Source organism: Oreochromis niloticus, linkage group LG23, assembly GCF_001858045.2.
Source record: "Oreochromis niloticus isolate F11D_XX linkage group LG23, O_niloticus_UMD_NMBU, whole genome shotgun sequence".
Classification (NCBI taxonomy): Eukaryota; Metazoa; Chordata; class Actinopteri; order Cichliformes; family Cichlidae; genus Oreochromis; species Oreochromis niloticus.
In genome coordinates, this window is record NC_031986.2 from 28068807 (window position 1) to 28092569 (window position 23763).

Here is a 23763-nt window from a genome sequence, read left to right on the forward strand (position 1 = left end):
TATTTGATTTAAACATGTCTAAAGTTGACATTCTTTGTTCTTTCTTTTTTTTCTTTTACAAACAGACGCCCCTCTTTGCTCCTCGTTATGGTAAGATTTATGATTTTGTCTTTAATAAACATACAGTCTGCTCAGTCATTATTTCTTCCTGGCATGATTTGTGGAATCTGTTTGACTTCAGTTCAGGTATGTACAGTCAGTAATGTGTTCTCATAGGCCACCACAACAAAACAGGTTCAGGCTGGTTAGAAACACTCACACTTTGCAGTAGGAAAAAAACAACAACTTCCAATTATCTTGAAGTTCAAGCCAAAAGCTTTATGCACCAAATATAGTAGCTGATAAGCTGCTGATCTTTCTGAAAACATCAGACTTGTATTCTGCACTTAGACATCTGTCTGCTGAACTGCTCATGCTGAACCATTTCATTGTTTGTCTTTAAAATCTTTGTTGACTTGTTTGCAGCCCTGCACAACGGGACGGGCCCTCGAACGCCTACTTTGTTCAAAAACCCAGGGTTCCCTGGAGCTCCACGCACGTCCTTTGGTGATTACCGCTCTTTCTTTCTTTTCTACCTGTCTGCATACTTTTACTTTTCATTCCTCTCTGGGCAAAAGAGAAGTTGCTCACACAGCACAGCATAAAAGCTTCCTTAAAGGGTTCTACTGATGGAAAACAGGCACCAAAATGCAGTTTCAATCCTCACATTCCAGATGTGAGAAAGTGAGAAAGCAAACAATAGTAATACCAACATTCTTTAAATGTTTCAAAGTAAGAAATTCACAGCACTAAAGGAGGTTGAAGATTTGTTTATAAAAAGCCTCATCAGTCTAACCCAATGGTTGCTTTTCCCAAACTAGGTTTCACAAAGAATTGATTGTCTTTCCAACCCTATCCTCTTTAATTTTGACATTTTTCCTCTTATAAACCCACCATGTTATTTCCAACAGCACCTCCTGAGAGCCAGCAGGAAACTATCCCTGTGCCTGGCTCTTCTGAGCCCAAATTTCCTCACGTGTCCCCCGGTAACGAAACAGACGCTCTTTTATTCTTTAATCATCAGCTTCATTTGCAGTCCATCTTTACCTGCTTCGCCTGAGCCTGTGATGCACCTGGGAGGGGTGGGGGTGGGGTGTGCAGCTATTGAGATTGGCTGCATGTTAGCATGTCTTAAGCCCAGCTAGAAAGTCAAAACAAGGCGAGGAAATGATGTCACTGGAGATCAGTAAGTTCCCTTTGGCCTGCCCATTCCAACAGTAGCTGCAGCTGATTTTTTCAAACCACACTGCTGAAATGTATATGACAGCCATCATGCTTCAGCATTCATCATCCATTTTCTTTTCTCCTCTCACCTGCTTACTTTGATCAATGATATTTCTCTGTCTTAGACTTTTCAATTAATACCTGATATTTGGACCTCTGAGAGGTACAAGGGCTCAACACTACAGTAGCTATTTTATTATCATTAAATCTGTACAATATATTTAAACCATCAGCTATTTAAAGTAAACCAGTTTTAGTCAGAACTTCTCCATTCCTCTGTCATCCGTCTTGTCTGTCTGTCCAGCTGTCCCCATCCTACTTGTTGCAAGTCACCGCTCTCTTCAGTCAGTCTGCATGACAGGAGTGCATGTCAGCCAGTTCAGACGCAGACGTGGTTGGAATTTCCCATCCAGGAAAGCCAACACAAGTCGTTCTGCAAAATCCTCCCGAAGTACAATGTCTTCAGACTTTTCTGTATTTCTTTGAGGTACGAGATTATAGGGAACAAAATCAAATTCTTTAGGCATCTGTTTGAAAATAAGCGAATCTTGTTGAATCTAGGGCTGGGTATCTGGTATAAAACCAGAGTTTTCTAATTGGTTCTAACAGAAATATTAGATCTTGGTCTACAAAAGGAAAATGCTGGCTAAATACAATAGTGTGAAAAAGTGTTTGCCCCTTTCCTGATCTTCTGTTTTTGTTTTGTTTTGTTGTATGTTTGTCACACTTCAGTGTTTCAGATCATCCAAAAAAAAAAACCCTCAATATTAGAGTAAACACAAAAAACAGTTTCTGAATGAAGGTGTTTATTATTAAGGGAAACAAAACAAAACAAAAACACAAAAAACCTACATGTGAAACAGTGTGAAAAGTGATTGCCTGCTAAACCTAATAACAGGAACAAGAAGCAGCAAGTGCAGTCAAGCATTTGCGATAACTGGCAATCAGTCTTTTACAGCACTGTGGAGGAATTTTGGCCTATACCCCTCTTTGCAGAAATGTTGTAATTCAGCCCCATTGGAGGGTTTTCGAGCATGACCTGCCTCTGTAAGGTCATGCCACAGCATCTCAGTCAGATTGAGGTCAGGACTTTGACTAGGCCACTCCAAAATCTCCATTTTGTTTTTATTAAGAGGTGGACTTGCTGGTGTGTTTTGAATGATTGTCTTGCTGCAGAACCCAAGTATGATACAGCATTCTCCTTCAGGATGTTTTGGTAGAGAGCAGAATTCATGGTTCCTTTTACCATAGCAGGTCTTCCAGTTCCTGAAGCAGCAAAACAGGCCTAGACCATCACACTACCACCACCATTTTTTAATGATGGTATAAAGTTCTTTTTCTGAAATAATGTTTTACTTTTACATCATATTTAATGGGACACACACCTTCCAAAAAGTTCAGCTTTTATTTTGTCACTCCACAGAGTATTTTCCCAAAAGTCTTGGGGATCATAAAGATGTTTTTTAGCAACACTTAGACAATCCTTCATGCTCTTTAGCTCAGCAGTGGTTTTCGTCTTGGAACTCTGTCATGCAGGCCATTTTGCCCAGTCTCTTTCTCATGGTGGAGTCATGAACACTAATCTTAACTGAGGCAAGTGAGACCTGCAGTTGTTTAGATGTTGTTATGGTATCTTTTGTGACCTCTAGAATGAGTCGTAGGTGTGCTATTGGGGTAATTTTGTTTGGCTGGCAACTCCTGTGAAGATTCACAGCTGTTTCATGTTTTTGCCATTTGTGGATAATGGCTCTCACTGTGGTTTGCTGGTCCCACAGCTTTAGAAATGGCTTTATAATGTTTTCCAAACCGAGAGATCTCAATTAATTTGTTTCTCATTTGTTCCTGGATTTCCTTGGATTGCACCATAATGTATAGCATTGAGGATGTTTTGGTCTATTCCACTCTGTCAGGCAGGTGCTAATTAAGTGATTTCTTAAACCTGTGTTTAAAAACTGCATTCTGTGTTTTGCCTAATATTTACAGTTTTTGATGATCTGATACATTTAACTATGACAAAAATACATAAGAATGGAAATCAGGAAGAGGGCAAACACTTTTTCACACTACTGCATATCACCAACCAATAAGCCAGCGAGGACCCTTCATTATGAACATGTTTTATTTAGTATCAAATGAAGGATCTATACCATGTCCTATCTGATAGAAAAGCTAAACAAATTTCCAGCTTTGAAAGACATGTATCTGATGATTTGAATTTCTCCAGAGTTGCTGGATGAAATCAGTCAAAATGCATGTCTATTTTATTTTATATCATAGTGTACACATCAAGCAAAAACAAACACTGACCAGTTTCCTATGACCTCAGTACCTCTCTTCTCTTTCATCCCAGAAAAAGGAAACACAATTAGAAACAACACCACCCAACCAGCGGATATTCCCACTCCTGCCCTCCCCAAACTTCTGTCCACCAAAGCCCCTCATGCCAACATCACAGCCGTCCTTCTTACTAAGTTAGCCTCCAGAGGTGACTCCATTCATGTGCAAACCACTAAGGCACCCACTAGTGCACCTGAGAAGCCTCGTAACCCCACTGGTAATTCCTCCCTACAATCTTTTTTTGTCTTTCTTTTTTTTTTTTTGTCTGTGACATAATAATTATGTTTTAGAAAACATACAGTTTTATCATAGTCAGCTTTGGTAGAAAAATATCTGTCTTGTCTCTCCAAGTCCCTTAATACTTAAAACTGTTCTAGACTCAGTGTATGGTGTCCATGAATATAAAAGCATCATCTGCAAATAGTTTCACTGCATTTGCCATATTCTGTCCCAAAAATGCCAAATGTTCTTTTCAAAACTTGACTTCTTCTAAAAAATCCTCTTTCTGCTTCTGTGAGATGTAGTATCTCACAATATCTAAGCTTTTTGAGGGTGTAAGTAATGCAATGTGGTTCTTTAAAAATGAGTATGAGCATAGTTAAAAATGTCCTGCATTTAAATTTTTTTCACCAAATGAATGAGTGTGTTTTCTTGTCTTTTTAAACTGTGTGTGGGGCTACAAAAATAAGAGTTTCATCCAACAGTTGAACTTCACAAAGAAATGTAGCACATTCAGCTACTGTCAACCGAGTACATTTAAAGATGTATAGCTCTTAAAATCTTTTCATCACTTATTACCTAAGATGTTGAAAATAATCATAGCAGTTCTACAAAATTGGTTGGTTTTAAATGTATTTTTTTGGACAGCTGAGACATAACTGGCTGAATACTTACTTTTATTTGGATTTAATTTCTGCCTCCATAAACTGCTCATTTGAGGTCAAAGGGCCCTGGCGACTGTTACTATATCACCCTGTTACCAAGGCAAGTGTCATATGTACTTTGCACTATGTGAAAAGATCTGGCATATATGTGCAGCCTGGTGCCAGGAGTTGGTGGACTATTGGCAAAAAGACTGCACATCCTGCACTGATCACATACAATTTTTTAGGTTCTACACCACCTTTGTAAGATTTTGAGGAAAGAACCCATGATAAGTCTTCATAGTCAAATCCTACTTCTTAAAATGGACTTTGAATCCAAATCTAACCAAGGCTTTAAAAGTATTGCCTTTTGTGTCTTACCTTCTCAACGGTCAGTTCTGCTTGGCAAACTTTAAGAAGAATGTTTACATATATTTACATTTTCAGGTTCTAATTTGACAGGATGCAGACCATCTCTCAAACTGAAAAATGCCTTCATTTTTTTTAGTGTTCAACCTTCTTTTTTTCATACAGCTGTTGGCAAATCACAGGACGGCTCATCACTGCTGAGATCAGCACTGGCCAATGAGCGGGCCAAAACTAACACATGGGGTAATAACAACCTCACAAACAGCTTCTTTTATCTTGCAATCAAAGCAACCTTGCTCTGTCTGTCTGCTGTTAATTTGCAATCATCTCTTTCCCTTGAGCTTACAGGCAGCTTCCAGTGAAATTAGCACTAAAGGTTTTTTTCCACAGGAATGGCTGCTCAATCCAGGAGTATCACCTTCACGCACATTTCATCTGGTGTTTGCATGCAGCACACAATCTTCCAGTTATCAAAAACTCATCAGCATCTTCGATGACTGGTTTCTCAAGATTGTGAGCGCTTAAAGAATCATCTTGGTCCCATCATGCTCATTTGTTCATTTATTCCATAAATTCAATGACATCAGATTTAATGGTCCATCACTAACGATGCTGCACAGGGCTGCTGCAAGCTCGCTTGTCTGCCAACACAGATAAAGGTCAAATCAGACTGTAACACAGGCCGTGCAACTGTTTTTGATCTTTTAGGTCAAGGAAACAAAAGAAATCTCACTCCATCGCTGCCCTTGCAGCCCTACAACCCAGCAGCTACCACAGTTACCGGATCCATGAGGCCTGCATCGAGAAACCCTCTCTTTCCCTTCTCTAATGGCTTCAGACAGCCCCACTCCCCCTCCTCTAGATCGAGTAACTCATCCCCAACTTCAGGGAAACTTGGGGGTAATCCTCCTTGTACCTGTTTCTTTTATGTTCACTTTGCTGCTTTCCTGTCTTTTACTGTCCAAGGGGAAAATGTTTTGATAGGCTAAGCCATTAAATATATCTAATTTCAAGTACTCAAGTTTAAGTTTGACTTTTCTTTTCAAGTCAAATTGTAGTTACACTCAAATGCAAATTTGATGGAAAAATACTTACAGGCTTATTGATTATATTTCTCTCTTGTTCAAGATTCTAAAATCAAGATGATGAAAAATTGATACCAAAAAGAACTGAAATATCAAATATACCTACTGTTTACCCATATGGAAAAGAAATAGGAAAAACTTGTATAAGACTTGCATCTGCTTTAGCTTGCTTCATATAGTGAATCATATCAGGCTTATATGATTTACTCATGAAAGTGGCCACTTTCTCATTACTTTCATATATTGTTTTAGGAAGTATCCAAAACATACAAGTTTCATTTATATAATTTTTCAAGGGATCTTATATCTGTTTTCTCTCTTGTATGCTTTTCATACAAGTTTCACACAAGACAGATACAAACTTTATAAGATTTATATATATCTTTTCCATATGGGTAGGTTGTAGAATCTTGAGATATTCTAATCAACACTCTTGTGGACTCATTATCTTCCAGTTTCCCATCTATTGTTACTGTCTGAGACATTTTGGGGGTTTCTGCAATGGTTTTCTGTGCCACTATTCTTTCAATTTTAAGAAAGAATTTCTTATGTGTCTCAACACTGTTTCGCATTTCATCACCCTTCAACACAATTTTACTTTTGCCTTTTTTCTGATTTAAATGCTGTGAAACTTCATTTTTTTTTAACTGTTGGCTGCTAAATGAACCTTTCAGGTGAACAACCACACAAGTCCGTTAAAAGCTTTGTCTAAAAGGTTAATAGATCAACTAGTGGGATTTTATATTGCTTCCAGAATAAATAATGCAGATTAAGTTTTATCTTTGGTTCATAACTGATCCATGACAAGAATTAAGGAATTCTGTACAGTTAAGGAAATGGACGAATGTTGGTCCAAATAGTCAAGACAAGTAAAAACAAATATGATTTATTTGGTTAGAAAAGGACTTGGTTGATTGTCCTCGTATCAGGTTCAGTTTTCAGAGACAGTTTCTTTCCCTTCATAACACTCAGTTTTCTCCCAACAGTAAATGGACAACCACACCGGGGCATTTCCCCACCTAAACCGGCCATATGGTCCCGACCTCGATTGGGTAAAAAAGACCTTGTTTGTCTTTCTGTGTTTCATCATTAACCCTTCACTCGCTTTTGCAGCATTTTCACCTCCACTGCAGCTCTTGTTGGTGTTTTTTGTGTCCATCCATTTTTTATTAATACTTTAATGTCCATGCACTATTCATCCATCCATCCATCTGTTTGTCCACCATTGGTCTGTCCATCTGTGTTGTCTTTTTGTCCCATGTTCGCTGCCTCAAGACAGTTTTGAGCAAAGCTTCAGTCAGAGAGACTTAACTAATCAAGCCGATGGAGATGCTTGATTATGTGAGTTGGTTACTTAAGCTCAGCAGCTGATTGTGTCCCTCTGTGTTCTACAAGTTGTTGGTGGTGGGGAGTATTTAACCATCTGGTTTAAGATTGTGGTTGGGGAAACTGTAGCAAATTCAGAGACCTGAGACCTCTTCAGCTCTTTGGGTGCTGGGCTAAAAAACATTTCACTGCTTCACTGTTTCACTGCTTTGCTCTAATAACCATGTAGAATATTTCCCAAAACATTTTAATTATTCCTCAGAACCAGACATTAAACTCTGGATCTATTAAACTCTGACCAGTTTGAAATAATGTATATTTTCTTGGATGAACTCCATCTGGAGATGAAAATGGTCAGATAATACACTAAGGTCACTGAAAAAGTTTGTTTGTGGACGTATGCTTAAATATTGTGTTTTACAAAAGTATTGAATAATGAAGCTATTTGTTGTCTGCAGGATTGACTATTGATTTTTTAAAACTTTGGCCATTTACCCACAATTGAAACTTTTTTTATGCTACCGCACAGTTTTTGCAGTTTTTGGGAACATTAGCATGATGGTTTTTTAAAAAAGCTGTGTGTAGTTTAAATAGTGTTTCCAGAGTTATAATCTAAAGAAAAGAGTCTGTTATTTGCTGAAAATGATAAAAAAAAAAAATATGACAGAAAATAATCTGTCAAGTTTATTATCAATTAGAATCCCTTTTCTGAAACTGGCCTTTTAAGTTTATAGAGAAATATCTAAAAAATATACATATAAGGCATCAATGTTATTGGGAGTGTTGTTACTCTTTTAGATAAAGTAATGCTTCTAAAATGTAACTTAGATAATGAGAGCTGGTGTAGTGGAGTGTTATTACTGGCTCAGACCTGCCTACACATGTTGAGCTTTACTCTGTACTTTGATATAATAGTAGTTATAATAGTTGCTATATGGGGTCTCTGTCAAACTTAATACCAGTATTTTATTTGTAGTGTTTGCTTTACTTTCTGATGATTTGAAGTAGTTTCCAACCCAACTAGGAAAGAAAATAGTCCTTTTGCTGCAACAATTACTTTAATAGGTTTAACAAGTTGTTGGCACAAACTGGCTGCAATATTTATTTGGAATATGAACTAAAGTACCAATGAAGGGAAAATATGAGAAAACTGTTTTTCTTTTCATTTGTCTTCTGAGGAAAATAAGCATATTTTTTGTTTTTTGTATTAGCAAAAGTTAGGCCACCTTCAGAACCCAGAATTGAAACCCGGTCAGATCACACGTTACAAAAGCTTACAGTGAATTATACAGTTAATGATTTACATTGTGCATGGTGTCATGGTGGGCATGGTCTTCCTGTCCAGTATGCATGAGCTGGTTTTGGTGTCACCAGTTTTCTAGTTTTGATGTTTTGTCTTTTGTATGTTAACACCCAGAAACCACTGATCTATGACTTTTTGACAGAAACTTAAAAATGCAAAACCGAAAAATGGCCAAGGCGTCTCAGGGCTTTATATCAGTATTAAATACAGACTCCAGTTTTAATCGCAGTGCCTCTCCTGCTGCAGTGAACAACTCATTGCTGGAGGAAAAGAAGTCTGAACTCCCTGAAGTGTTTGGTCGTTCGGGTCCCACCACAGAAGAGCGGCTTTATGGTTGGTAACGGCATGAATTTCATTTGTCTGCACCCAAAACTTGCCCATGCCGTGTGCTGACTGCCGCTCCGGTTGCTCTACATCGCCAAGACTGCATGGTTTGGTGGTGTTACATGTCCAGAAACAAATCTTTAGAAGGACCATGAAGGAAAATACTGGCCGTCAGCTTGAAAGTTTTGGCCAAAGGCTTTGGAAAGTATGCGCTCCCCTGATCGTTAGCTTACTTTTACAGAACCTCACTTTGCAGAGCTTTGCGCTTTTTCTCACCACAGAAATTAAAGGAGGAGACTGTTTCTAATTAGCCTGTGATGAACCTGGCATCTGGATTGGACCTTTGGTATTATTTTAAAAGTTTTCTGTCCAGGGTCCAAATGCTTCAGCTTGTGCTTCTTGCCTGATTGCGAGTGCGATGAGCTTCAGACATCTTGCTGCAGAGATGCCATGTTTAGAAAACCCTCACGCGAACCAGGACAGCATGGCGTGCATTGGACAGTTTTCACCAGAATGTAGAAACCTCTGTTTGCTTTTTATTTTAGAATTATTTGTGTGTGAAAAAAAATCATACCAATATTTATTTAATCTAGTTCTGTATTGTAATCATGAGGCATTTCTGAACATAGGCTATAATTATAGCACAGTTTCCACTCTGACCTTCCAATATAATGATCCTTTGAGAACACTGTACCTCTTGTGGTTTGTTGACAAGCCTCCTAATTTATGTCCAAGAATAATACAAGGTTTACCCAAGTAAGCAAAATATCTCTATGAAGCCTAACCAATTTTAACCAAACTTCATGTCAAACAACAGCAAACATTCATACAGGCAGCCCCTCATACATATTTACATGCAACTGATTGAAAGGAATGCATCTGTGTTGTTTCATGTTACGAGCTAACATGTTTCAGGACTCCATCATCTTTCATGTTCCTAGCTTTGCATTTATTCTATTTAGTTTTGGAACCGAGTCAATTCCTTGATTGTGAAGAATTTTGGCTTCTGCTTAAATAAGAGGAAAGGGGGCAGGGGTGGGGTGTAATTGGCTGCAGGCTCTGGACTTTAGTCAGAAAAACACAAAAGATCTTGTGGGATTACAAGGAATTTTTCATGTTTTAAGGTTCATTTGGCATTTGGAAATGGGTAGGGAGTTCTACCTTAGCTGAAAAAATGGATTTTCCAAGAGATTAGACAGCACCTGGCTAGAAAATAGATCCAAAGTGGCTGTTAAAGCTTTATTTTTACCTTATGTAGAGCGATACTGTCCACAGACTACAGAACAAGCCTGAATCTGATCTAAAGCAGAGACATTCCCATCAAGTAATACTTCAGAAAATTATTGCAGCACTTTATATTAATAGTAGTAAAAGAAATGAGAAATGATTGTACATGAAATAGACCCTTTAATGCAAAAAGTCACAAATGCAGAGATGGTTTGGATCAGGACAGTAAAATAAAGGCTGATAAGAGGTTATAAAAAGATAATGTTTTTGTTTCTTTCAGGATCTCCTGCTCGTCCAGCCATACAGATCAACAAGAAGCCAAATTTGGTTGGAAAACCTGGAGAAATGGGTAGGAACTCAATAAGAAAAACAATCAACTTTGTCTACACCCTTGTTTAACTGCGACATTTATAGTTTTCTGAAGGTTGAACTGTTTTTGTTTACATATTTTCCATCAGACAAAGTTAACAACTTCAAACAGAATGATAAACTGCCAGTCCTGAAACCCAAAGTACCAGCAGTGACCGCCAAGCCGATCAAACAAGAACGGAAACAGACCACAACTGCTACACCAACAACTACTGGTACAAAGATTTCCACTTGGCAATCAAGTAGTAGTCATCAGCCCAGTTTCGTCCAGTTTACCACATGCATACTGCAATTTAAGACAATTTTCTCCTGCTTATTATGAAATGTTTTGCTAGTTTAACCAAATGCATGTGATCAATGATTGAACATGAAGTCTGTTTACAATATGCTGCCAAATGGAGCCTTGCTGGGCACTTTAAAAGTTTTCATGCCAGTCACTGCTTTCTTTGAAAAAAGCTTTTGGAAAATATAGTATTTTTTAACTATATACTCACTCCCAAAAGAAACCCACAAAAACAAAACAAAGAAAAAAAATATTTTCATGGACATGCACAATATGCACAAAATATCACAAACCAGCTCACAAGAAGTAGACATACCTTCTTGTAATATTTTGCTTTGTTTACAAAAAATGTTGCACATAGAAGGAAGGTCATTTTTTCCACAAGGTTTATTCTTGAAATGAGACATTTTGTGTTGCGTTTCTTCTTTCAGCACCTCGACAGGAGTCATGGGAGGAGTCAGATCTTTTTAAATCACAGCCATCCTCTGAGATTGACGCCATGGGCAAGAAACGTTACGTAGGTAAGCTGAAATGGTCACTTTAGCAGGTTATTGGGTTTTACCATATAGCGACACAGAGATCAAACCAAGCATTTTTTGTTCCAGCTCCAATTACATACACAAAGTGAACCTCAAACCCCATTGATACTTATGCTTTACATTTGCTTTCTACAGCACCTCATGTCATCTACAAAACTGGAAAGAAACCAGACGAGCCTTGCTCCATTACCTCTTCCCTCAACTACTTCCCCGAAGATGAACCCAGTGAGACTAATGTGACATCACCACCAAAGACTCCACCCTCCAACCTCACTGTGGTGACAGTGGAGGGATGCCCATCTTTCATCATCTTGGACTGGGAGAAGACTGACAATGAAACCACTGGTACTTATTGGCTGAATTTTTATTGCAGCAGCCCAACAAAAAAACCTGAATGAAATTGAAACTCTTTGGTGACTAACCTATAACACTCATGGTGGTTTTAGCTGTGTTTTATCACGATTCTGTTGGTCATGGCCTAATTCTGTCATCCTCTTCTCAGAGTACGAAGTCATCTCCACTGCTAAAGGACCAGATGGAGAACAGGTTTCCATCCTGACTACAAACCAGACTCATACTGCCGTAGAGAACCTCAAACCCGAGAGCAGGTAAGTTCTACCTAAATTAGTTTTCTTTCTTCAAGTTTATTTTTCATGAAGTTGAAGTCAAAGTCAATTTCTAAACTGTAGAATTTGAGATTGGAAATCGACCAGCCTTGTGTTCCATGTGCAAATTTTCACAGCCTAGCATCAGGGGTTATCTGCAGATTTATTTACCATGATTTCATGTTATGAGATTGATTTGCTGTGTAGCCAAGAGAACCAGTCCATTTGTAGGCTACACAGAAGAAAGAGAAGACATGAAAAATGTGAAAACAGTCCAAACCAAACCAGTTCATTACAATAAAGCAGGTTTATACATATTAATCTCTGGATGTTAAGTGTTTCTGCACCTCAGATCTGACTGAACATCTGCTAGTTGGCGTTGCAGCCATTTCATTCAGCTGTTCAAACAACCCAAGTCAGTTGAGCCCAGTAAAATAAGCAGAGCATCTGTTACGCTTGCTGACGCTTTAACGAGCCGCGATGTGGGAAAGCTATTTGGTGTGAAGGAAGGTGGTTAGAAATGAAGTCTGGCCCATGGCAAGTCTGGACTCCAGCAAAACCATATGAAAGTAAAGAGCTGTGAGCAGAGGTCATGGTTTTCACTGTCATGCACGGGTTGCATGATGCTTGTGACTGTCCAAGCTTATAAAACCTGTTTTAATAGTCAGTTGTGTAACTTTGACACAGTATAAAAGAACAGAAAACAATAGTTGTTGTATTGTCTTTTACAGACCTAGAGGAAATGGTTAAGGAGAAATCCTTTGCTACAGTAAAATCACTATTATTAACAAGTAGCTTCAAAGTAATTTGTTAATAATTCCTTAAAAGTGTATAATCAATAAAAAATAAAGGTAGTCTATCCAGAGAAATGTAGTGTTAGAATATATTAGTACTTTAACTGTTTTGGGCTGAGCTGATTTTTTTAATTTTATTTTTTAGTTTACTTTGATAAATTATAGTTCTCAATAAGATTTTGCAGTATAGTTCATACCTACTTGAAGGACTGCTTGAGAACCACAATGAAGTACTACATTTTCTTTGTACTTTGTGGCATCTGAGTTTGCTGTGTCATCTTTGAAAATGTTATGACTCTGTTCCTGATTATGTATTATTGTAATGCTATATTTCCCTCCATTTTTTAGTTACGAGTTCAAGGTGAAGCCAAGGAATGAGCTGGGCTCAGGTCCTCCCAGTGAACCAGTGACCTTCAACACAGAGTCAGGTACATTCCTGCTCAACTCAAACTATGCCTGTCTTTAGATCATGCATAAGCCAAAGCAGCTGCAGTCAAACTTAAACTCCAGGACCTCTCCATGACTTCAAATGTTTTAGACAACAAGTAAAAATGCTCCAAACTTTCCGCTCATCAGTTAAGACTAATGTTCACCCTCAGCAGCAGCTACTGTTTCTGCCCATTTCAAATCCACTTAGCAGGAATTGCAACTCATTGCAAATGTATAATTAATTACCACTATTGTATAAAGGTAATTTCCTGCTAGAAATGTATCATAATGTGAGACTTGAGACTTCACTCCTAAATGCCTGCAAAATACAATTCATCAGTTATGCAGTCATCCATAACTGGACTTTACTGATAGAATTACTAACAATTCATTGATTTAGTTGGTTTTTAAAAGCTGACATCCAGGATATTGATTTTTTTCAAACATTGCATGAGTGAATTGATATCTTATATTTCAAACACAGAGAAATAATTAAATGTTCTGCTTCACTGATTTAGATGATGATGAAGGTTGCTGCTCACGTTATAAGAAGGCACTCCTGCATCAATGTGCAGTATCAGTTATGCTTTCTTTATATAAGCTGTTAAGACCCTGTTGTTATTCTTTCTTTAGCGGACCCCAGAGTGAGTGAGAACGTTTCAGGTAAATTAACATCCACCTTATGTCCACATGGTTATAAGAAAAGCCTTTGTTTAAAGGTAGAAAGTTATATTTATTTTTCTGTACAGGAAAAGATGCCATCTGGACTCAGTTCCCCTTCAAGACAGACTCATACTCTGACTGCCATGGCAAACAGTATGTGAAGAGGACCTGGTACCGCAAGTTTGTTGGTGTACAGCTATGCAACTCACTTAGGTACAAGATCTACCTGAGTGAAACACTCAATGGTAAGTACACATGTTGAATTTATTGCCCACTTTCACAGGGAAACTGATCCCAGATCTGATCTGTTTCTCTATATTTCCCCTTATAGGTAAATTCTACAATATTGGAGATCAGACTGGCTTTGGTGAGGATCACTGTCAGTTCGTTGACTCATTCCTGGATGGGCGAACGGGCAGACAGCTCAGAGCTGACCAGCTCCCGTCCAGACAAGGTATAAGCTTTATTTCAGTTTTCCTGAATTTTCCTGAGCTCCTTAGAGAGCATGCATTTTTTGGACATTAAGATCCAGTATACTGCATGGTTTGTCTTAAAAAATAGAAAATAGTTATACCTGTACTTACATTTCAATTCAATTCAGTGTTTTTTATACAGCACCAAATCACAACAACAGTCGCCTCAAGGCGCTTTTAATTGTAAGCTAGACCCTACAATAATACATACAGAGACCGGTTGGGGTGAGACATAACAGACAAATATAAAACAGCTACATTTAAATCCAATGTGACACCCACTTCTGGAGTATGTCATTGTCTTTGATGCCCATCTAGAATAAGAGTTCAGAAACCAGAGAGGACATTTTAGAATCTCTTAGTTTTTCCATTTCCTTTAGAATCACAATCATTCATTCAGTATTAGATGTCTGTACATTTTTATTACACTAAATAGGAAATTCTGCCGCTCCTAATCGGGCACTTTGATACAAATTAGATGAATGTATCAGATTTAAAATATGTTCCTCATCACGTATTGTTCTTTTTTGTCCAGGTTTCTACAGAGCATTGCGTCAAGAACCTGTCCACTTTGGAGAAATAGGAGGACATTCCCATGTCAACTACGTCTCATGGTATGAGTGTGGAACACCCATTCCTGGCAAGTGGTAGACGAACAGAGGCCTATGATGGGATTTATTACCAAAGCTTGGATGGCTAAGTCGTGCCTCTGAATTCTCTCAACCATGTTACCCAGTGCTGTAAAAAATGTACAGGACATACCTGTCAGGGACTTTGTAAGGAGAGAGCATTTTTCAAAAAATGATATAGCAAACATGCCTCATTTTTAATATTTATCTAGCAGCAAGGCTAAAGTGATGTTAGAACATGAAGATACATAGAGGTATTGTTCCTCAGACTCATGCTAGATATATTTTATTTTGTGTTGAAATAATGGGAAGCTGGCTCCCTGGATTACTATTTTCATAACTTGTGAGATGTTATTTATCAAAAGGTCTTTGATTGCATTGCTTCACGAGGGCCACAGATGGGAATTCACAGGAGCTATTTTTTTAAAGAAATGTCATAAAAAGTAATTCAAGCGAGAGGTTTTAAAAGATACCATCCTGCTTCACATTCATCCACCGGCAACTGGCAGTCACCCATATCACCAGTCTTTAACCAATGCTTCACTAGTTAGTGTGGAAAATATAAACAGCATAATGTGTGATAAATTTACTGGATATCAGCAATGAGAAACCTATTTTAAACATTAAAAGTAAATAAAGTATTTGATAATATAAATGCTAAATAATGTACTTTCTGCTCTGAAAGGCACCCCAAAAATACAGTAAGGTGATATTTTTCGGGAACTAAGTTAGCATTGTAGGTTAGCTAATCCAGCTTTGTGAATCTGCTGTTCTGTAATTAATTTTCATTATTAATTAATCTGCCAGTTATTTTTGATTAGCCAAATTAGTCATAAAAAATAAAAAAGTAAAAAATAGCCCAGCCAATTTCTGAAACACATATTTAGCTTACTGTCATGTAATTCTTACATTTAAGAAGCAGCAAATGTTTTACTTGAAAATAGACAAACAATTAATTGATCGTCCATTAACCGATCTATTAATGGAGAAAGAGCTGCGGCTTTTATCATTGTCCTTTAAAGTAAATATCAAGCAGGCCTGAGTTTTGGTGCTTTAAACTACATTTTTAGGTGAAATGCCTAAAATTCATGCATTACATGTCAATACATTGGATGTGTTGACTGAACGCTGAGCTTCGGTGAGAGGCTTCTACACTTGCATTTTGCACAGCAGAAATGTATTTATATGTATATGGAGAGAATGTATTTTTTTTTTCAGTACATTTTTGCAGATGCATTTCTCTCACCATGGCCAAAAAAACACCAAAAAACACCAAATGGTACTATAATATCCTCGTCTTTGTTCTTCCTCATGCTAAAGCATGATGGGAAACTAACACTGCTGCCTGACTGCAAGTCAGAAGCAGAATCATTTAAATTTTAATAACCAAATTATGTTTGGTTAAAGATTTTATCTCTAGCTAGGTAGGGTTAAAATATTCAAATGGGAAATTAACTTGTTAACTGGTCCAAAAGATGGAAACTAATTGCCATCTGATGCCTGGTTAATCAGATAAAACATTTCCCTAAATACAGTCTCTTTCTGTATTTTACCAAATTAACTCGTTGGAGTCATAGTTGCCCTGGTGGTTTTTCACACTCAACAACAGACCCAGTCATGCAGGCCTAGCAACCCATCACATGGCAACCACCAGTTGCTAGGGAAAAATATTGGAGAGTGGTTGCTGGATATCACTGGGTGAACCTGGTAACAAAGTAGGTGCTGCTCCAAAAGCCTACGGGACCTATAGATGGCATGGAAGATGCCAACATGCTTGCAAACACTCTTAAAATATTTTTCCCAAGCATTCAGTCTATAGGTCTGTGAGACTAAAGCCTAAAATAGGGGTAGCTATAGCTAGATCGGGAACGCTATGAGTATCTGTTTCCTTGAGTAGCTAGACAACTATCCTCTATGCAGTCATCAAAGGAAACCTCAGACACCAGTTTTATTCACTTACACTATTTGTCACAATCAGATAGTTGCGGGAACAATGAGCCATCCGGCTCAGAACTCAGACATTTCAGTCTTTAAAGGGTTTGTATATATTTTCTTATTGAAATTATGCATGAAAATACATCCTGTTGTATTGTTTGTGATATGTTTAGCAACACATAAGAAAGACATTAATAACTGAAATATAAAGATACCATTTTTAACAATTTCATCAAAACAAGTTTAATGACCCACTGAACAACAAAAATGTCTGAGACAAAATCTGATCATAATAACAACATTTGTAAGAAAAGAGTAATAGATAACTATAATGTGGCTGAAATGTTCTAATAATGTTCTGATGGCTAGCAAATCCAGAAATATCTGCATTAAACCTAAGTGCTGTTTACTTAACCAACATCTAGAGATGGCAGCTAAGTTAGAACAAGTAATGATCTGCCATGATCTGCCTTTCTACGTGTCTTCAAATGGGCATTTCTATAAGGGCACCTAGTCTGCATTTTCTTACCTGTCATATGTATATAACATTAAGATCCTGAATGTTCATATTACAAGTCGCCAGGTTTCAAATAATGAGGCTCAAGTAATCCTTCTAAGCCAAAAGCTCAGCTTTCAAACTACTCTGAGTAGTCAGTACAACCATGTGCTTCAGGCTAATACCAGACAGTATAACTCTGTCAACAAGCTTCCAAATGTTGGCCAGTCAGAAGAACGAAGGGGGAATGGAGTTGTTAGAAATGCTTAACAACTCACTTAATGAACTGAGGGTTCATTAAAAGGAGAGCTTTATAAAGGGCAAATATAAGATAAGTATCGATTTTTATTTGAACTGTGAATCATGCAAAGCTACTCTACAAGAGTCCAAGAAAAGAAGCAGAGTGCTGAGAATGAGCAGACTAGGTACCCTTTCAATTAGTTACAGTGTGTGTTGTAATATAAATTTTCTCACTGGCAGGAAACAGATTACATGACTGTGGTATCTGAGAAGTGCAGTAATGAAAGTCGCAGATTAGGGCTACAAACTAAATTGCTAATCTAGCTTTATAAGACTCATGGCTGCCGTTAACTTCCTGTCCTTGCACCAGCCTCAAACTTACCTACTGTCACACTAATAATATATGGTGGAGTGATGGAGGCAGAGACAGTAGAGAGCAGTGATATAATACAGCATTAGCAGGGTGTTTTCTGATTCTTCCACACAATGTTGCACAGTCCTGCTTAGATGCTGTTTCCTGACAATAAAGCAGTGTACTGTGCCTTTACCTTCCAGCTGCAGTCCTGACCGCCTTCATTTATAAAGCCCATTATTATAATGCAGGGATCATTTAAAACAGAGGAGTGCTTTGTAAGGAAAAATAAGAATGTATTGCTGTTGATGTTTTTCTACATACATTTATTTCTATATTGATTTTTAACAATAAAGAAGTTTTGAGTCCTTTTTTAAAAAAAAGTGTCTTTATTTACCCTCCACATGCATAAAGCTTTATCAGTTTATTAGCTATGACAGAACCTTATTATGTTTTTCTATTTTCTTAACCACTATTAATTGAATTAATCAATACTTCAGAGTTGCCGAGATTTGGAGACTATCCCAGCTGTCATAGAGTAAGAGGCAGGGTACATCCTGTACAGATCACTAATCTGTTGAAGTAAAATAATGAATTTAACCCATATTTCCTAACTCAGTACACAGGAAATGTGTTTTGTTGAAGATGAGAGATGAAAATATGAACAACAGTCACATCCATTATGTTCAAATTGAGAAATGCTGGCAGTGATTAATCAGAGAGTCAGACAGGATGGATAGGAAGTGTTCTTCCTAGTCCTCAGCTCCAGCCTCTTCACAGCTGAAAATTGGAAGTTGGGGCGTTTCAAAGTAAACGCCTGTGACTGTAAGGGTGGAGTAAACGCCACTTAATGTTAACACAACTAAAAATCTGTTCTAAAACATTTCAGGTCACACAAGCACTGAAATCCACCATTAGTCACAGACGAGATCAAATTTGTGCCTTTTCAAGATGATCAAACAAGTTTAAAGAATCTTAGACATTAATTTTCTGCTTAAGCAACTTCTTGAAATGAGCTTATCAACCTGTAGCATTTCAGTCTGGTGATTAGGTTTGATCACTATACTCAAAGACAATAGTCTATATATATATTAAACATTACAAAATTTCTAAATAACTAAGTAAAATTATGACAAAAAGTGGATCTTGGGGCTGCTCCAAATACTCATTTGTCCCCTTAACAGTCAATTTGCCAAAGGTTTCTGTATCTCTAATCCAGGTACATATTAGAGCTAAGATAAGATAACCAAGCATGTTGAAAAGCCCTCTTACAAATGTGATTACTTCTTTTCTGAAAAAATAACACAGCAATGGTCAAAATGCTAATTTTGATCATTTTTATCATGGAAAAAACCAACTTTTTCAAAATACTTTGCAGTCCTGTGAAAAACTAACTATACCTCTCAGTGTTTCCATGTGAATTTAAAGGGTAAGTAGCAGCCACATGATGCTGATTTGAATGCACTTGATGAAAAGCAGAAGTTTTGTCAGTTTGCAGGTCTGCAACCTTCAGGTATGTGTTAACACAGTGCCAAAGAGAAAATACATCAGCAATGAATTAAGGGGAGCAACTGTTGCCCATCAGTCTGGGAAGGCTTATGAGGCTATTTCCAAAGAATCTGAAGTCTATCATTCTACAATGAAAAAAAAAATATTTACAAATCAAAAACATTCAAGGCAGCTGCCAAACTTCCCAGACATGAATGGATATCACAAGAAATTCACCCCAAGGTCAAACTGTGCAATGCTCAGAGAAACTGCAAAAAGCCCAAGAGCAAAAAACTCAGACTCTACAGGCCTCAGTTAGCATGATAAATATTAAAATTCACCACAGTACAAATCAAAAAAGACCGTCTGGCTTGTCTGAAAGGGTTACCAGGAGAAAGCCTCTTGTCACTAAAAAGAAAACTGCAGCACAGCTTCGGTTTGTAAAGCTGGATCTGGACACTTGGCCAATGTCCTTCAGACATAATGAAAAGATTAAAGTGGAGATGTTGGTCATAATGTACGTTTGAAGAAAACCAAACACAGCATATCAGCACAAACACCTCAAACCACCGTCAATCATGATGGTGGAAGGGTAATGATTTGGGTTTGTTTGCAGCCACAGGACCTGGGCATCTTGCAGTCCGTGAGTCAACCAAGTCAAAAAAATAATCTAGAGTCAAATCTGTCGAATCAACAAAAAATCAAAACAGACGAGCAGTCAGCTAAAGCTTGACTGAAATTGGGGCGGCATGACAATGATACCAAGCACAGCAACAACTCTGCAGCAGAATGACTGAGAAGAAAAGAATCAAGGTGTTCGAATGGACCAGTCAAATTCTGGACTTCAACCTGATTGAAATGCTGCGGTGAAACCTCAGGAGAGCTGTGCATAAATGAATAATCACAAACCTCAAAGAACTGGGGGGACGTTGCAAAAAGGACTGGGCCAAACTCCGTCCACAACACTCTGTGAGACTGATAAAGTCATACAGAAAACAATTATTAAGTTATTGCTTCTAAAGTCAGTTTTATAGGCCACTGAATCATGGGGTGTATTCGATTATTTGTTTTTGCATGAATGCATATTACAGTTCTTTTTAATAACTGCACCCTATTGAATAATCCCAGAAAGATGATTCTGTTCATCAGGACATGGGAGAAATGTTTCATCACCTTCCCCAACCATGTTGTTGGGGAAACCTACAGTCAGCTGAGACTGAAGAAGTCTCAACTGACTGAAGTCTGAAGACATGTTTCTCCCGCTGAAAACGTTACATCCTGATGAACAGAATCAACTTTTTGGGATTTCCTTACCTGGATGATTGCGCATGCATCAAGACCTACTGAATAATATTCTATAATCTTATTCAATAAGACAAGATTATCCTACAGAATAAGATTTTATAAGGTTTCAAGTGCAAAACTCAAAATATAAAAAAATGACCATCAGCATTTCGGAGATTACTGATGGAAGGCGATCTACTGAGACTGCAGTGGGTTGTTTTCTTTACTGAGTGTTGCCGTTCTTCACAGGTTCAATAGTTGTCTTAGAGAAAGTGAACCTAAGAGAAGACGTCTTTAAATTTGGAAAACTGACTGAGGTCTGGTTGGACGCAGCTGCAGACTCCACACTGAAGTCATTAAAGTGAGGGACGAGAACATTTTTAGGGGATCATATTGTGTTTTTAGCCCCTTCTCAGATCATCCATCCTCATATTACCCACAAACCCCCTCATCCCCCAGTGTCACAAATTCAACCGCAGTTCCAGTTAGAAACACCAGCAGTGATGTGACAGATTACATCAGTTTTCCAGTTCTGAAACCACATAGAAAGAAGGGAAAATAGTGACGACTTCTCAACTCTGTGACCAGAAAAGTGGAGGTTTCTTTCACCATGAACGAGGAGGAGAGAAAAAAAATCAGAGCAGGAAGTCTCGTCAGAATAAGAGCACCATGCCAGCTCTGCTGTAATTTCACCTTGTTATGTAACACATGAACGCTCTCTCTGGATCACTAATGACAAATGGGACAACTGGTAGGTGAGGTAATGCCCTGGTTCAGAGAGGCTGAAGCAGAAAAAACTGTGGGAGAGTTTGTCACTCATTAACACGACATGTTGCAGAGGTTGGTCAACTTGTCAGCAGCTGCACAGTTTCTTTAATCTGAATCAGTCTGGTACCAAAAACCAACATTAAGCTTTTCCCTGTGTTGCGTGTTGCCGTTCATTTGTTGCTTTTGATTGTTGCTGTTTCCTGTGTTGATGATGATTTTTGTTATGTTTATTGCTGTTCAGTGATTCTTGCTGTTAGTTGTTCCTTTTTCTTGTGTTGTTATTTGTTCCTTTCATCACGTTATTATCATTCGCATTGTTGCCATTCATTGATTATTGCTTGCTGCGTTTTGCATTGTTTTCCTGTATTTGTGTAGTTGTTTTGTTGCTTTTCTATTTGTTGTAACTATTCATTGCGTTATAATCATTTATTGGTTTAATTTGTCGTGTTTTCATGGTGTTGCTATTTTTCTTGCTTGTTGCTTTTTATCAATTGTTGCTTTTGATTGTTACTGTGTGGGCTGTTGTGGTTGTGTTGTTGTTGTTTGGTCTCTTGTTGCTGTTTTTTGCAATGTTGCCTTTTACTGTATTTACATTTTAACTTTGAGTTGTGCTGTTACATTTTGTTGCTTTTTTAATTAATTTGCTGTTCATTGTTTTGCTTTTTGCAGTTTGTCACTTTATTACTTTGTGTAGTTTCTTTGTTGATTTCTTTTTGTTACTGTTTGTGTGTTGTTAGTTTCAACTTTTGAATGTTACATTGTAAAAAAAAAATCCTAATATAAAAGTATTTTACTGCGTATTTTACAGTTGTGTTCTGTTCTTCTAGAATATCATTAAATTTACATAAATAGACTGATTTCACATTTCAAATGTAAATTAACGTAAAATCACTGTAATGTAATAAAACATAATTTTCTTGTTTTTTAAATGTATCTGTCTGTACATATGCATATTTAGATCGTTAAAATACAGTCACAAATGTATCATGATTTCACAAATATGTGTCCGTTATTTGAAAGATTGAACTGTTAAATTCAAATGTAATGCTATATGGAAAAATATATAAAATGATTCTCATAAACTTTTTTTACATCAAATAATTTTATTATTATTACTATTTAGGGCGATCGTGGCTCAAGAGTTTTAATGTTTAAAAGCACTTGAAAAAGGCAAAATCCCATGTAAAATTAGGGCAACAAACTGTATTGTCATTACTGAAAATAACCGTATTTTTATGAGAAAATTATTTTCTGTTATTTTCTGGTATTATTTTGGCGCCCCAGCTGCCAGAATATTACTGTTTTTCTAGGATTTTTTTTTTTAACAGTGTATCTTGCAATTTTTCATGTCATAGATGTTATTGAGAATGTTGACGCATGTAGCTTTGTTGATATTGACATGGGCTGCATCATATTTTCTTGTTTATAAGTGTTATGGTCCATCATTTTCTTGTTTTAATTTGTTGTGATGTTGCTCTCTGCGTTTAGAAAGACAGTGTTTGACCTGCGGTGTGTTGTGTACCAAGCCAGTAGATGTGGTTTTTTTATATAAGTGAGGATGTTTTTTTGTGTTTTTCATCATTTTTTTCATGTTGGTGCTTTTTGCTGTTGTTTTTGTTCTGTTTTTGCCTTTCACTATCTGATGCTTTTTTTTGCATTGTTATCGTGCTATTGTGTTTAGTTAGTTATGTTGCTCTTTTTTGTGCTTCTGTAAATTGCATACTCTGTTTTGTAATATTTCAGTGACCTTGTGGTTGAAGCCCTTTGGATGAATCCTTTGGATTTTTCCCCCATGAGTCTTCAGAATTGTTGGGATGAAGGGGCATCTTCATCACAAACTCTGCTTCTCTGTTGTGATTTTGGTTTATTCGCATGGCATCGTATCAGGCTCCAGACTTGATCTGAGAAAAGAAGCACTGCATTCGCCTCGATCGCCAGGAAATTAAGATTTTCTGGTTTTAAGCAGGAAAGGCGAGAAGCGTGAGAGAAGGCAGCTGCACGCATTGTGAGGGATTTCAGACACCGTTGTAGCTGCATACAAACATGTGTTGCACGTTCGTAAAACAAGAATTTCTGCAGTGAAACGTGAGAGACTGTAAAATCATTTTGAGCTTGCTAAAGTTTGTAATTTCAGAGCCCCCAAAACAACATGGCGACTCTCCAAACTTTTTCACTTTCATTTCACATCCTGCAAGTTTTCAATATGTCTTTAGTAAACAACAGTAGGTTTTTCAAGTTTACATTTGGTTAAGAAAAAAAGAAAGAAAGAAACATTTCCAACAGAAATGCCAAGAAAGAAACAGACATCTGCAGTAGGGA

At 37.5% G+C, this 23763-nt stretch overlaps 1 protein-coding gene across 12 annotated transcripts in view; it reads left to right on the forward strand.

Annotated features, from left to right (window-relative positions):
- Window positions 1-18287, forward strand: part of abi3bpb (ABI family, member 3 (NESH) binding protein b) — a 34890-nt gene extending 16603 nt beyond the window's left edge. Inside the window, exons 7-24 of one of the 12 annotated variants that reach the window (XM_005462912.4) lie at window positions 66-90; window positions 466-546; window positions 951-1025; window positions 3614-3817; window positions 4998-5075; window positions 5541-5732; window positions 6904-6969; window positions 8793-8879; window positions 10378-10446; window positions 10556-10681; window positions 11181-11270; window positions 11424-11633; window positions 11791-11896; window positions 13036-13115; window positions 13750-13779; window positions 13866-14024; window positions 14111-14233; window positions 14788-18287. In XM_005462912.4, coding sequence (XP_005462969.1) covers window positions 66-90; window positions 466-546; window positions 951-1025; window positions 3614-3817; window positions 4998-5075; window positions 5541-5732; window positions 6904-6969; window positions 8793-8879; window positions 10378-10446; window positions 10556-10681; window positions 11181-11270; window positions 11424-11633; window positions 11791-11896; window positions 13036-13115; window positions 13750-13779; window positions 13866-14024; window positions 14111-14233; window positions 14788-14903 — 1917 coding nt within the window. In that variant the 3' untranslated portion in view covers window positions 14904-18287. The remainder of the gene's footprint in view (window positions 1-65; window positions 91-465; window positions 547-950; window positions 1026-3613; window positions 3818-4997; window positions 5076-5540; window positions 5733-6903; window positions 6970-8792; window positions 8880-10377; window positions 10447-10555; window positions 10682-11180; window positions 11271-11423; window positions 11634-11790; window positions 11897-13035; window positions 13116-13749; window positions 13780-13865; window positions 14025-14110; window positions 14234-14787) is intronic. The other 11 variants (XM_005462914.4, XM_005462913.4, XM_003457964.4 and 8 more) reach the window with 11 other exon arrangements.
- Window positions 18288-23763: the final 5476 nt, after the last annotated feature.